The sequence below is a fragment of the Necator americanus genome, chromosome I (assembly GCF_031761385.1).
Source record: "Necator americanus strain Aroian chromosome I, whole genome shotgun sequence".
NCBI lineage: Eukaryota > Metazoa > Nematoda > Chromadorea > Rhabditida > Ancylostomatidae > Necator > Necator americanus.
Window position 1 is genome coordinate 2,904,025 of NC_087371.1, and position 14,613 is coordinate 2,918,637.

At 37.4% G+C, this 14,613-nt stretch overlaps 2 protein-coding genes across 3 annotated transcripts; one reads left to right on the forward strand and one right to left on the reverse strand.

The window, feature by feature from the left end:
* Nucleotides 1–1,889: 1,889 nt before the first annotated feature.
* Nucleotides 1,890–6,909, reverse strand: RB195_004305 (uncharacterized protein; the record flags this gene model as incomplete). Of its 2 annotated transcripts, XM_064182086.1 has the most annotated exons (6): nt 1,890–1,924; nt 1,993–2,125; nt 4,134–4,289; nt 4,422–4,528; nt 4,594–4,645; nt 6,907–6,909. In XM_064182086.1, 6 exons carry the CDS (start codon nt 6,907–6,909, stop codon nt 1,890–1,892), a joined length of 486 nt encoding a protein of 161 aa, XP_064033352.1. The 2 variants fall into 2 exon arrangements, with proteins under 2 accessions (XP_064033352.1, XP_064033353.1); XM_064182085.1 differs by lacking the exon at nt 6,907–6,909 and having other exon boundaries at nt 4,594–4,684.
* Nucleotides 6,910–9,886: 2,977 nt separating this feature from the next.
* On the forward strand, nt 9,887–11,534 carry RB195_004306 (uncharacterized protein; the record flags this gene model as incomplete). The annotated part of the gene is made up of 5 exons (XM_064182087.1): nt 9,887–9,936; nt 10,471–10,505; nt 11,144–11,205; nt 11,342–11,402; nt 11,470–11,534. 5 exons carry the CDS (start codon nt 9,887–9,889, stop codon nt 11,532–11,534), a joined length of 273 nt encoding a protein of 90 aa, XP_064033354.1.
* Nucleotides 11,535–14,613: the final 3,079 nt, after the last annotated feature.

Here is a 14,613-nt window from a genome sequence, read left to right on the forward strand (position 1 = left end):
CGCGTGCACAAAGCTGGCGCGCTCCAATCGGAGTCCTTGTAGAAAATAGTGCGCCGGAACGCTCGAAGCCGTATCTTCCAGGTCGTTTTCTATGGGAATTAGGAAGAAATGAACGGAACCCCTCTTCTCTCAATAATCTACGATCCCGTATACGGATACTCCACCGCAAATCCGTACCACCCCAGATTCGTGGGGTAATGTATGCACCGCCGATCACTTCTAACAGTAAAATCTTAACAAACTAGTAATGTTGCTAGTGGAGAGAGATTGAAATTCAAGCTAAAAGCGATCACGGACGGTTCATTTCTGTTGCATAAGAATCGAGCCGTAAAGATGGAGTTAATCCCGTGTTTAGATTGTAAAAAGAGATTGTATGAGTTGTTACAGCTTGAAAAAGTTCGTACAAAGAAGTTGAACGGCGCATGACGGCATATCCACAGCGAAGAATTGGTTTCCTGAATTCTTGCACACGTTCCGCTTCAATTTTTCACCTTTTCACCTCAATGCCTCAAGCATTTTTCGTCTCCCTGGGATGTTGTCTCCTGTTCAACTTTCAGTAAATCTCTCAAAATAATGAGCGAAGCTTAGTGTGTAGTTGGGACACGATTCCTCCTAGAACGACTTCCCGTCCACTCTTTCCCTCCTCTCCTTCTCTAATTCTCCCAAACATAGTCGCCCATGCAGCAAATAAAAACTAAGTACAATAAATGAAATTTAAAAAAGTATTAAGAGTCTGTAAACTGAATAAAATAGAATTAAATTCACATAGTGGGCAATACGTTAGACGCAGAAGAACAGAAATAATTTTACAGTGTTTTTACGTGGTATAGACCTTATTTTATCGATAAAAAGTGATTCTGATGGGGAACAGGACTGGTGCTGATCTAAATAAGGGAATCAAATATTTACAACAGTAAGGAATACTAGAAAGACTAGAAAGAGTGGATGATAATGGATACAGAGTCTGGGGTTACTCAGTCCGCTTGGGTGATTCGTCACTTGCGTCACTTTAACATTTTAATATTCAACATTCAACATTTTTATCGTTTTTTTAAATGGACGACTAGGAAGAGGCGAACGCAGCCATTCCAGGTCCTGCAATCTATACAACCCCATCTCCTGCTTTTCGGTCGGATTCTCTCACCACGTCTGAGTCGTTGTATGCTGTCTTCAGGGATAAATTCAAGAGAATTTTCGGGATGGAGTTTTCTCCAGCAGTTGGTTGGGATTGGGAAGAACTCCATTTTGAGAAGCAAGCTTGGAGATCCAAGAATTTATGTAGATTCTCCAGACTTTGTAACTTTTGTTTTTAGATTCTGGCTCTGAATTTATGATCGCCATTTCCAAAGGCGCTTTCCGGATCCTTTTGAACCAGAATTTCTGCAGTTTTTTTTTCCTTATTTCTCGCTACTCGCCTAAAGGTCTGTTTCGATGATCCATAACTAGAAAATTAACTCGAGTGTTGCATTCGATCTATTTATCAAATATGGATTTTCTACCCCTAGGTATTTTAGGGAAGAAAAATTTAATACATTTACACGCCGTCTTCGTGGATCAGTACCTGCTCAAGTTAGGCTTGCTTCTCTTAAAATCAACTTTTAAGTTGTTTATTTTTTACTTTTGTTTTTCAACCAGAGGTGCTGAATATCGAACATAATTTGAATAAATTTTTATTGAATTTCAAATCTTATTATTGGAAAATTGTAGTTTGCTATCGGTATGATAACAATTTGGAACAACTGTTGTATGGCGTTGGTCATCGACGCAGAACACGATGATACTAGACGAAAGCTGAAATTTTAGTTCGAATTGTCCATTAAAAGCTAGGAGCTGTGCTGCGCTAATAACCTGCAATTGAACATCCAGAGGATATTTACACGTGAAGTGGCTCAATCAGACTCTCCGGCCATCAATTCCCAGAATTCTAAACAAACAACAAACATTTCGTGTGGAACATTTCAAAAACTTCAAATAAATAAATAAATAAAATACCTTCAAACTCAATCTTTCCTGAACCATCCTCATCGATTTCGTCTACAGCCTCTTCCAGTTGTTGATCGGTAAGATCATCAGCGATCTCTTTCAGTAGAGCTTTCAACGTCGGTCGTGAGATATAACCGTTACCCTAGAAGTGAACAGTATTGATTTATAGATGATTCCTGATGATCGATAATATTTTTTCTTGGAAAATCCTGTCTGAAATTCTTCGACTATAATTTTCAAAATAATTGTTATCGTTTTTACAGGAGAGTTTTCTTGATTTTTGCAGTTTTTTCCCACTTTTCCTTCTTCTCTTTACCACCGAGTGGCACGTCCTCGTCCCCATTTGCGCTACCGTCACTGTCGCTATCTGCTTCACAAAAAACGTTAATTCAGCTAATTCATTCAAAAATTCCAATGATATCTGTGCTAGTGGATCGTGCTGTTTTTTCACTCTTTTAATAATGAATTTTTTTTTAAAGATTTTCAGTTTTTTAAAATCATTTTTAGGAACGAACTTTGAAAAATTTTAAAAAACGCTTACAAAATATGATGCTGGATTGATCATTTCCTTGTGTTTACACCTTCATTTCAGAATCAGTTATCATTGCGAGAAATGCTCCTTGTCTGTTTCATTCGTGAAAAAAGAGATCATCAAGTATGGTCGGTGCTGAATTTCTTCATACGATTGGGAGCGTCCAACTAGTACTTGAATTTTGACACCGATTTCAGTCGTAGCCAGGTTCATCTACTTCTCATACACTTCTCTTTTACTTCAATAAGTCGAGAACGAAGAAGAAAGTTGCTTGACATAAATAAATACACATTTTGTACGAAACACCTGTAAAATACGGTACCGTTTTTCGATTTTTTTGTAATTATGTAAAAGGACCACGCATAGGAACCCACTGCTACCTGGCTACGATAGGCCTTCTTTTTTCAAAATATTTTATCTTTGTAACAACGAAATAAACGAGTTCTATGGTATGCTGACAAAATATGATGTTCCTTTCTTTTTCATTTCCTTTTGTTTATACCTTCCTTTCAGAATCAGTTATCATCGCGAGAAATGTTCCTTGTCTCCCTAATTGTACTGTAAAAGCAATCAGAGATTAAGTAAATGCTCTGGACACGCACGAGTTATATAACGTGCACAGTTATATGGCGGAAGTTATCCAGGTTTTGAAGAAAGGTGCCTTTTTCCTGAACACTGACAAAACTCAACCCCAAAAAGGTCAAATCCCCAGAGGAAAGCATGCAATCTTTGGTAACAACACTTCGTTTCGTTACGTTTTGCTGAACTGCTGGGCATTGTCGACCAGAGGTATTCGGGTCGCTTGGTGTTGATAGGCAGTTCATGCGAGGTGTGAAGTCTTACCGGGGAGGTATAGAACAGTGGCAAATTTATGGATTCTGTGCGTGCTGCAGAGGTTGGGCAGACGACTCGCTGGGCTGGATAACTCCAGGCCTTCGATTAAGTAGGTAAATGGGTAAAATTTTATAAACTTACATTGTGTTATAATGCGCATCGCAAATTTTGACTCATGCGCATGAGACCCTTCAATTACCCCCTAAATAAGTCCGCATTCATTTTTGCGGAGGGGCATGCTTTTTTGCTTTCCCCCCCTTTTTTTTGCTTGACGGTGTTTTCTAACGAGTTTCTTTTTAATTTTGAAACAACAAAACATGACAACAAAAACAACTGAGTTAAATAATTTACTGATTGGTAAGACTGATAGCGCTCACTTTCTCAAACGATCTTATCTATCGGATATTAAGGCAAATTTTCGTTTTCATCGCAGCTATGATCCGATTCTCTAGTTCTAGTTTTATAGCAAGACAATCTAGTATTTTTCTCGAATTTTTCTCAGCACTTTCGATCTACACACGTTGATTTTCTTTTCTATACACCACCTTAACAGCGATAATCCAACCGATTGAAAAAACTCCACATATCCAGATATTTTGCTATGGTCCGTAATTTCTAAATTCTTTTGTTCTTCGGTATTTTGCAGCGCCTATGAGTATGCGGTAACTTCTCAGTCACCCGCTTGAGATTTATCTCTTTTTTAAATGAATCCAGCGTCAAAACTGGAATCGAATCATTACTTATCACATTTGAGCGAAAGAAAAAGAAAAATCTAAATTTTAACCTCTTTGTCGAAGAGCCTGAACGCATCTCTCAACTCCTTCTGCAATGTGTCCTTATCGACGGTGTTAGCGACAGTATAAACGAGAGCACAAAACTCGTCAAACTCCAATTTTCCCGATCCATCAGCGTCAAACTTGCGGATCAACTTACGTAGAGTCTGAAAATCCACAAAAACATCCGACAGCAACTGTTACCTCGGAAACAGAGGTTAGTGACAGCTAACGTCACATGACTACTCAAAAACTTCTATAGAAACATAGAAATACAATAATTTTTCAGTGGAACTAACCTTTTCGTCGAATTCCTGTTCCATGGCACGCATGATTTGGCCGATCTGAGTGGCCATGATGTAGCCTTGCTTTCCACGATCGAAATCATCGAAGAATTTCTGGTATTCTGGAAATCGGATGTGTGGAAATCCATTGCAAACATTTTTCATCAACAATGCTAAGATGATTTACCCTCAATTTGCTCTCCGTCAATCTCGGCGAGGATCTCTTCGATGTCTTCAGCCTGGAATAGAAATGTTTTTAGCGATTCCACTAAGTCCATATTTTCCCAACAATTTTTATCCTTATGTTTCTTTACTACGCGAGCCTCAAAACACTAATTGTTTTGTAAGTGTTTTGTTTTTACACTGGAACTGAAAAACGATAGAAACATTTCATTTTTGTTTTTTGCCACTTTCTCCAGAGCTGGTAGTAGGTTACTTTTCCAAAATTCTGCTTTAATAATAACACATTTTCCAGAAAAAAAACCAAATTAATTTGAGAGCAGGTAGTCAGAAAATGAGAAGGATTATTTTAGTTGATGTTTCGAAAATTAGGTCCGAAAAATTTTGATTTTTTGAATTTTGAAAAAAGGCTAAAAATTATTTTAAAATCTCTTAGCGCTCAACTCCAGCAGTCGAATTTCAGGACATTTCTTGCTTATTTCACTTCATTCACTGCCATATTTTCTAAATTGTGAACTCTAAGAGCAATTACAGAGAAATAGATAGATGAAGTTGCTAAAATCCTAGAACTAGTACTGTTAAGCACTGTTTTTTTCACCCGAAAACAGTTTCTGAGGTGCAAGGAAATTATTTATCACACTTATACTTCCCTGCTTCTTTGATAATTTGGAAAATCAAGATAATTGCAGAAATTTTCGCAATGGCGAAGTTTTCCCCGTAGGATTTCAGAAAATTTCATGGTGATTCAGCGCTTAAATTACTTTCCACTCGATCAAGATTGGAATTTAGGAAAATCTAAACATTTTTAAGCAACTATCTCATCAATATTACATTAGAAACACTGAAAATTATATTTAATTTTTTTTCCGAGATATACGTAGTTTGGGAGTTGCGTTGCATACGAATTCATGAATTCTATTCCTCCATTTTCTTCTCGGGAACATTCTGCATGGAAACGTAGCTCATTTGCCTCAGTCAAGTTTTTCCTTTTTCTTATTTGTTCTCTCTTTTTCTGCTTTTCTCTCCCTCTAAACCTTTTTCCATTTGAGAACCGGGAACCATTTCCAGCACATATTGTCCTAGGACGAAATTCAATACACTTTTAGACTTATCATATGTTTGAGCGCAATGTGTTTTGTTTTTACTTTAATTTACCAGAAATTGGTTATTGCAGCGCTAAACATTCCAGAAAAAAATGGAACTGTAGGCTCCACAAAATCCCCTCCTAGAAAAATTGGGAAAATTACTGAATATGACCACGTTGCTCTTTGGTTAGAAGGCAAATGAAGATTTCAAAATCCCCAAAGCTTTAAAATTTTCCCTGTTGACTAAAAATGTTCTCAGTATCGTCTTCAAGGGCCAAAGCAAAAGACTTTGGCAATTTTTTCGTTCTAGGAAAAGGTACCCATATTTGGGTTATTTTTTTTTAGAAAATGCAGAAAAAGTTTGTTTGTTTTTGAGGAACCATTATGGGTTCCAGTTATATTATTCATTAGCTCATTTTTATTTGTTTCTAGTGTTTTGTAGATAAGATGACTTGTGCAAACACCACAGTGAACGTGAACCTGAAACTTCACCGTTTGACAGATTTTTGTTGACGCTTTCAGCTTTGGTAACTGAGGGGATTCACGGGGACCTCAACAAAATTCATTTGCAAGATCTTGATTGATTATTGGAAGAAGAACATATCGTCCGCCTCCTACCTAACCGTTGTTACAACGTCAGCTGTCAGACGTGAAAAGAAGCACTGAATCGGAGGAGCGCGCTGAGCATTACAACTTTATCGATGGTTACGGCTTTTCCCGAAACACCAACGAAAGAGACGAATGTACGTATCAAAGGGATGAACTTGATCACCAGAAATTATTACTTTCCTTTAAAAATTGGTTACTGTAACTTTGAAAAGGGTTTTTATGTGTCTACTCAGGAAAAGAACAGGAATAATTTTTTTCTCTCAACTGCAACTTCCCCTCAAGTGATGCTGTTAATGCAAAAAAAAACGCAATAAAACGGAATCGCTGCGTCCTTCTTCTTTTTTTTCTGATCCAGAAGTTGCACGAAAGAAAAACGTTTCAAAAAAGTCTGATGAAGATCTCAAGGAGTTCGGAAAAAAATTGATAATCATTATCACATGGGAGTAGGGAGGTGAGTCTAGGATTCTTAATAATACCACTTTCACGATAACAGAGTGTAATAGCTTCATAATGGCTTAAATACACTTCCGTGTTTCACTTTCTACGGGTACTGTAGCCTGAGGGCTCTAAATATCTACCGATCCGACGGTGAATACTAAAATCTAAGATAAATCATAAAAACATACCATGTTGTAAGTGGATTAGCCAGACGACTGGAGTTTCGCGTGCGTCGGAAGGGAGGAGCAGGAGCTGTGAGGAGGCAGCGCTAACCGCGGGGGAGTATTACAGCGACACACAACACATCTCCCCTTGGCAAGCTCGCCACCAGCTTCGCCTCGTCGCCTCGACGTAAATTCGTTAGATTCGTGGAATCGGGGGCCGTGGGTGCTGATCGAGGACATTGAGCCATGGGGATTATTCATTGGCGTGAAGTGGTCGAACGCTAAATTTACCGATGACAATGTGTTCGAGGAGTGGGAGGGGGGAAGAGAATGTGGATGTAGAAGATACGGTGTATCTACTCTTACGGGATACTGATATATGTAGAAGATCGAAGTAATATCTCCGTGAGATTCTGAAATACTGTACTTTTATAATATGAGACTATTAGAAACACTGTATCACCCCAAAAAGATGCGGCAGTTGTCTTTGTTTTGAGTTATATGTGTCTACTATGGTATTTCAAAGTAATTAAGTTAATTACGCAAATAACAGAGATTTATTTACATCATTTTTTTTGTGATGACGTCGTTTTTATAGTCAAGAATTTCTTTAAACCAGCTTTCGCCTCTAAACTTCCACCACAATGAGATATTATATCGATGTGGGATCATATTTCCAAAAACTTCTCAGATCTGACTTTGCCATGTATTTTAAAATGGTTGTGGTCTCGTTTTCTCGTCTTTAAGTAGCCAGATAGTAACCTGAATGAGTTTCCTGCTGAGGTGACCACTTTTCCACTGGGAACCAATGGGTTTTCAATAATCTAACCGTCAAAATCATGGTGTCCGGGACGATTTCCCCCTTGGATAATAACTTCACCTCAAGATTTCATCATTCATCAGAAGAAAGAAGCGTTATTCTCTTCCAGGACTCATTAATAGGTATATCGGAGTAAAAAAAGGGTCTTATAAAACAATCATTCATATTTTCTTATTTTACCCAGGAGAGAAGTCCTGGAAGTGAATTTAGAAGTCATTTCACAAACGAACAATAATGCTACTTTTTTATGCATGTAGCATCGAAAAATCGAGCGAAAGCGAAACGTTTCTTTCCAATCGGCTTTATGTTTACTGAAACTCAATACCGCAAAGAAAATCTATGGTTTTGTAACAAAGAGAAGGAGTGGTTACTGTATATCTTTGAAATTCACGGAATCTTCTGCAAACAGATATTTTTAATGTAAAAAAGAGTACTGAAAAATCTTATTGAGGGAAGAATTAGTTCGGATAGGAACTCTTTTTGAAACTTTCGTTCAATTTATCGAAAAATTAGGTTGTCACGAGGAATTCAACCGAAGAATCCTCTCTACTTTTCATCGCAATCGAGGTCCAGACCTTCTTTATGGTCAAAATTTTTGACATTCAGGATTGAGAAAAAGAAAACTAATAAGTTGTGGTTCTATATTTATTCAATAGATCAATAATTAAGTATTTCGATTATTTTTCAGGAAAACAAAGCAAATGAGCAGATTTCACAATGCGCCAAGCATTCAAGAACGTTTTTTTCGAATCATATGTTCAGCTGTCACATCCTTGAAACATTGATTGAGAACGAAGAGAAGGAAACGTCAAAAGTGGTTTTTTTTATGTGCCCAACGCTCTATTGTCATTCATTTGGTTAGGAGAAAGGTTTAATTGATTTGAACCTCTGAACCTCAGAAAAATAAGTTCTAGAACAAGAATGAAGCCACGAAAGGTCATCACACAAAAAACCTTTAGTATATCAAAGAATTTAGCTGAAGCTCCAGTGTACTGTAAATGACAGGAGTTATGTTGATCCGGAGACCCGCAACGCATCATCATCGCACAGAACGTGTCCGTAGGCACGTGCTTACCTTCTGGGCTTAGCGCGTGACCACCTCGTCCTCATTCACTTTCATAGGATCACTCCATTGGCGCAAGATGACAATGTCTAGGTCCCGTCATGCGTTGCGGTTGCCAGGAACAACATAAGTATCTGCTCGAAAGTTTATAATTTATTGTGAGTGCAAAAATAAAAAGATAATGAAAATACTTCCGAAATACTAGGGATTTTCTTTAATATTCGATAATTAATGTTAGTTATTAATATTCATTAATTTTAATAGAAAATGCTCAAAAAATATCCATATATACTAGGGTTTAGTAATGAATTTTAAAAATTAGCAAAAATTGTCGAAAATTTCGGGACCTTACTAGCATTTTTGTTTTTGAAGAAGCTTCAATGAAACCTGACTCATCATAAGGAAATAAGATGAAAAAACGTAACGGCTAACTGTTCAAACCTTTAAATCCGATTTTTTCGACTTGTGCAATAGAAAATTATAATCCGTAGAAAATTAAAGTTCTGGATGGACTCTCGGATAAGCACAGAGAAGAATTTCAACAGATGGGTACGATTTTACAGTATAAATCGGCACTGAATGTTATTGACCGGTGATGTCGGTGTGGTTGAAGATGGTTGGACTAAGGATCAAGGCAAGTCCTGCCTTAATCCATCAAACCACTCCTTTCAATCGGATTTTTTTATTCTTTCCCCTTTTTATCATTCTAAGATCGGTTCAAAAATAGCGGAAAATTCGAGAGCACCCGGAAAATTTCTACATTGAAAGAAGTGGTTCACATTTTAGGATTTTTATTCTGTCCGTTTATCTCAAACGTTTCCGGAGCAGAGAGGTTCCTTAACCCGCGAGCAAAGCATAGCGATAGTGTCCTCAAAGGTGCTGCGGTGAACAGGAGAAAAAAACACTACGGTAATAAAGAGACTTGCATGACTAGTTACTTCGATTACTTCAAGGCGACTTCGTTGAAACTTGTTACACACTCCGGAGAAAAAAAAATCCTCTTCTCGTACAAGTTTCTGCATTTTCTCAAGCGTTCACATATGGTTTTTATGTTGTAGTCGTCGAGAAATTGTTAGGGTATAAATACGAACCACGAAAGGCAATATGTGTCAATCACGATAATGAGTTCTCTCTACCTCTCCTTCCTCTTCCTCATCGTCATCGCTCAAAGGTTTGTTTATCGCAGTAAATAATACAGAGCCAGTAATCACGAAAACACTTTTGTTCGCTCATTTGTGAACTTCTCCACGGTCAAAATGAGGATTTCATTTCATTCCAGTTTTTAAAAAATTTTAATTTTTAGACTATCATAAAAAATAAAGTCATCTATTTCACAAGTTCTTTATTCCAGAAAAAATAAATTGTTATTATTTATGCAAACTACACTAATATACCGTTTATATAAAGCTATACTATGGTAATGACCATAAAATAGGAAAAATTACGATATTCACAGTTTTTTTGCACCAAAAAATCTTCTGCGCGTTATTTTTCAGGGCGGTACAGCCTATTTGGAGATTTTTCCCAAGCAACAAAAAATACAATCTCAATCAAGTTCTAAATAAGTTCGTTCAAGACAAAATGGTCCGCTCATAATTTTGTCGAAAATAATTGAAAACTTATAGAAAGCGTGTTTATTTTTTCAGTTGAGACTATTTTCCTTCCAAAAGAATATTTTTCTCCCTCTTTAAAAGAAATGTTCCAGGTCCAGTGCAAGCTATCCTTTTGGAGTCTATGGAGGTTTGTGATATTATCTTTATCATCTCACTCATCAAAGAATGCGTGATCTTCGAATTTCGCGAACTTATGAAAAAAATCGTGAAGAAAGAAAAATAATATTTGTTTTATCAACACTTTCATAAGAAAAAGTGAGTGAAAAAGTTTGTGAAAATCAATGCGACGGTCATACACTCGCCGCCAAACAGATCCAGCCGTGCAGCCGCAACGCGTCCGCAGCGCATCGTCCCCAACACTTCTGGTTGTTTGACTCATCCTTAAGCTCAGCACCAACTCTGACTGATTCTCCAGAGCTACAAAAAATGCAGAATCGCATAAACTTTGGTTAGAAGAGCGGAAAACGTCCGTAACGTCGCTTCGGTCATTAATGATCTCAATCCTCGCATCCTCAACCTAACGATCAACGCATTCCTGTCCCGTCGACAATAGAGTTCCTAAGGGGAAACACGGGTTTTGGTGATTCCGAGGGCGGGAATTGAGATCAAATGTGAAATCTTTCTTGCTACTATTTTTCTTTATACATTTTAAACATCTGCGCAAGGAAATGGGGTATTCCTGCTGACCGAAAGTTTTTCCACACGTTAAAGAAAAAAATTCATAGCATGGATTCAGAGATGCGGCGAAATTTCTCAAACTTTCAGGTATGCCCATGGTTCATGCTCCAGTAGCAATTTCAGCGCTACCAGCACCAGTTGCCTTCGCTGTGAGATCCCTTAATTTAATTTTTTCACAACGTCCAGCTAGGTTGTTATGTTTCTTTTCTGCTACAAAATAGATCCAGGATACCACTACACATGCGAATTTTTCCCAATTTTTAACTGTCACCTCTTTTTTTTCAGCATCCTGTTCACCATTCGGCTCCGATTGAGGTTCACAATCTTATGCGCACTAGTGATAGAGGTAATTCTCCAGGAGATATTTTCATAGCTGAGGTTTCCTTATCAGCTGAATACCTTATTATTTTCAGAGACTGGCCATTTCTCCGGCACAATGCACAGATCGTTTGGATATCCATTCAACAAGAAGAATTGAGAAAATTCCAATTTTCGACATTAATTCACTACGTTTACAAAGTTTTTGTGAAAAGAATAAATCTTAGAAATTTTCGGTTGAACAAATAAACTTATTTGGGAAAGCTTAATAAATGCATAGCCACGGACAAACGAGACTTTGTTTACTTTGTTTACATGTTTCCAATAAAAGAGGTAGCGTTTCACATCTTTACCACTCGGTATCCGTATTCAATGAATTTCTTCTTGTTTTCCCCTGTTCTTCATTTTTTGTTTTTTTTTCGTAAAATTATCATCCATGGGTGAAATAAGTAATCCTAGCAAAACCGTTTTTCATAAGTTTTGCCATATATTTCGCTCATAGAACGTCTCTAAGATCGTAATTTGTAGGGATCTTCTAACTTCTGCCCTTCGTTAGTTATAGTACTAGAAAAATCTTCTTTCTTTCTTGCTGGTTCAATAGTTTTTCTTCTGGTGACTGAGGGTATCTCATGGAAGGCAACAGTTTGTAGGAATTGATTTTAACGTTCTTCTGTGTAGGACTTTTTTTGTTGCTGCGATTACGGTCATAAAAAAAGCTATTAACAAAGCTAGTTACACAAAAAAATCTAGTCTCATTTTCCCAAGTAGACGAAGCTATTCAATGAATGAAGCTATTCAGCTAGCCTGCATCGAATATATTCGATCTGGTGACCGCGACGAATATTCGAATGGAAAAGAAAGAAAGAAAAAGGAATCTAAGAGAGAAATCTTCTAAAGGAAAAGGGAATGTATTTAGAGTACAGAAGTAAAGGTGCCGCTGATTCATCTTGTTCTTCTGGTTGAAAATTTGAGCTTTTATCATTGTTTGGCAAAACTAAGGAAAAAAGTTTTGATTACCGTACGCCTGTCGTGACGTTCGATTTCCCACCATTCGCGAGGTCCAGTGACCTCGTGCTGCTTTCAACAGAATACTGAAAATTCAGCTACTCTTTATTTTTATGGCTATTTTCATGTTTGGCTCGAGGCCAGAACCCCACTTACAAGGAAGCATAAACTGTTTTCGAATTCTAAGATTATCTGGATAGACCGAATGAGTGGATAAGAATTGATAGAGAATGAAAGAACCTCCCCCATGAAGTAACATCACCCAATAAAAACTCGGCTGCGAAGTGTCTTTACCAACGGGTGGACCACGTGAACTTCGACGGACATTCAGGAAAAACTCTCTATCCACCTTATCCACCACTTTGATAGTTACGGTATATTCGAGCAGAGTGACTATAACTAGCTAGGAATAGTGATATCAGGAACAATTTTGGTTATTTTAAAATCCAAACAAACACAAAACTAACAATGTAAATATAACCAGATCGTACTTCTCCTAATTATGCAATGAATACTGAACACATTAAATTGTTAACATTAAATTGCGACCTAAACATATATGTGTATAATGAACGCGAGTAATTCCTCGAACAAAGCAATGGTCCCAACAATTTCCATATTTTTATTCGTATTTATCTATTTATTTGAAAGGGGCGGGTGTGGTGTAGCGGTTAGAGGTTCCGCTTCCTGTACGATCGATCGGAGGTTCAAATCCGCCCTTGTGCTCACCAAGCCTTTCATCCCTCCGGGGTCGATAAATTGGTACCAGACTTGTCTGGGAGGATAAAAGCACTGACTTGACACATCGGCTAGCCCCCGCAAGTCATTATATAGGCCAGTTACGCGTTCGTAAACCTCAAACGATTCTGAATTGAAGTGAACGTGGTGGCGCACCCCAAGCGGATTGATTAACGCCAGAAACTTTATCTTTTATCCTTATTTATTTGAAAACATCAAAAGTTGTCTTGTAATTTTAATTTGTTTCTCTTTTATGATTTTCAATAAATTGGTAATAAACAATTTCAACAATTTCAAGGATAGCAAAACAAGTGAGCCCGTCCGCTCGAGATCTCTCCACTGATTCCCCTAAGGTCCCTAATGGAACTAGGAAGGAACAGAGATCACTAGAATTTTGCGTAAGTTCTCAAAAGGTGAGGAATTCTCACGTGAGGTGCTTTTTCTAAACCCAGAACGCTTCGGTAGAACAACGATAACCATGGCCTCCATGGCCTGGGTGACGGGCGTAACCCAAAGCGGTTGAGTTCGCCAGGGACCACCTTGAGCGAACGAGTGGACGAGCCTCAGCCGGAATTCCTCACTTACACTCGCTATCCGTAAACGGATAACCACTACTAGGAAAAAATAAGGACTAATTATATGGAAGAATACGAAAAAGAGCACATCAGGGTAGAATTCCAGCTAGTTAATGTAATAAAAGAGTAAAAAAATTAAATAATTTAAATAAAATAAACAAATAAAATAAAATAAACTAATATGACGGTAGCATTGATCCGTAACTCACGCAAAAATTCGATTAGAACGAGATGGAGAATCCTGGATTTGAAAGAAATCTACGAACCAAATGAAGTAGCATTGGTTAGTGAAGGAACTGGTAGCAACGATTAGTAAAAAAAAATATTTTTTTTGAAAAATTAGACTAAATTATCTTAAAAAATTAAATGATCAAAATTAATATTAATTAATAGAAGAGATCAAGAGAAAGTTGGAAAGAATTTATTACTTTACTGGATAAGATGATTCTTTCATCAAGGATAAAGTAAAAGTATAATCGTAACCGAAGAAAAAGTCCCCTTTGATGGTACTTTTTGATGGTAACCAATATGTAATGTTGACTTATGAAATAATACAGCAGTATTTACTTATTATACGTACATTTTCCCCCTATAGTACTACAGTAACGCAGTACTGTAGAACACATGATCTTCGCTAATATTGAAACAAACGATACCACACAAAAAGCACTCATTCGGTTTTCGTACACACACACACACACACACACACACACACACACACACACACACACACACACACACACAAACAGAATTTTAGTACAAATCAACTGGTCCGTTAAGGTTAGAGAATTGCTGGAACATATGCGTGGGCGTAAGTTTGTTTTATGTGAGATTTAGAAAAACATGGCACCACATTTTTCTGTCATCCAGCTTTGAAAGAAAACGTTACAAACTCACGGAAAAGAAAAAGCTAAGAAAAAG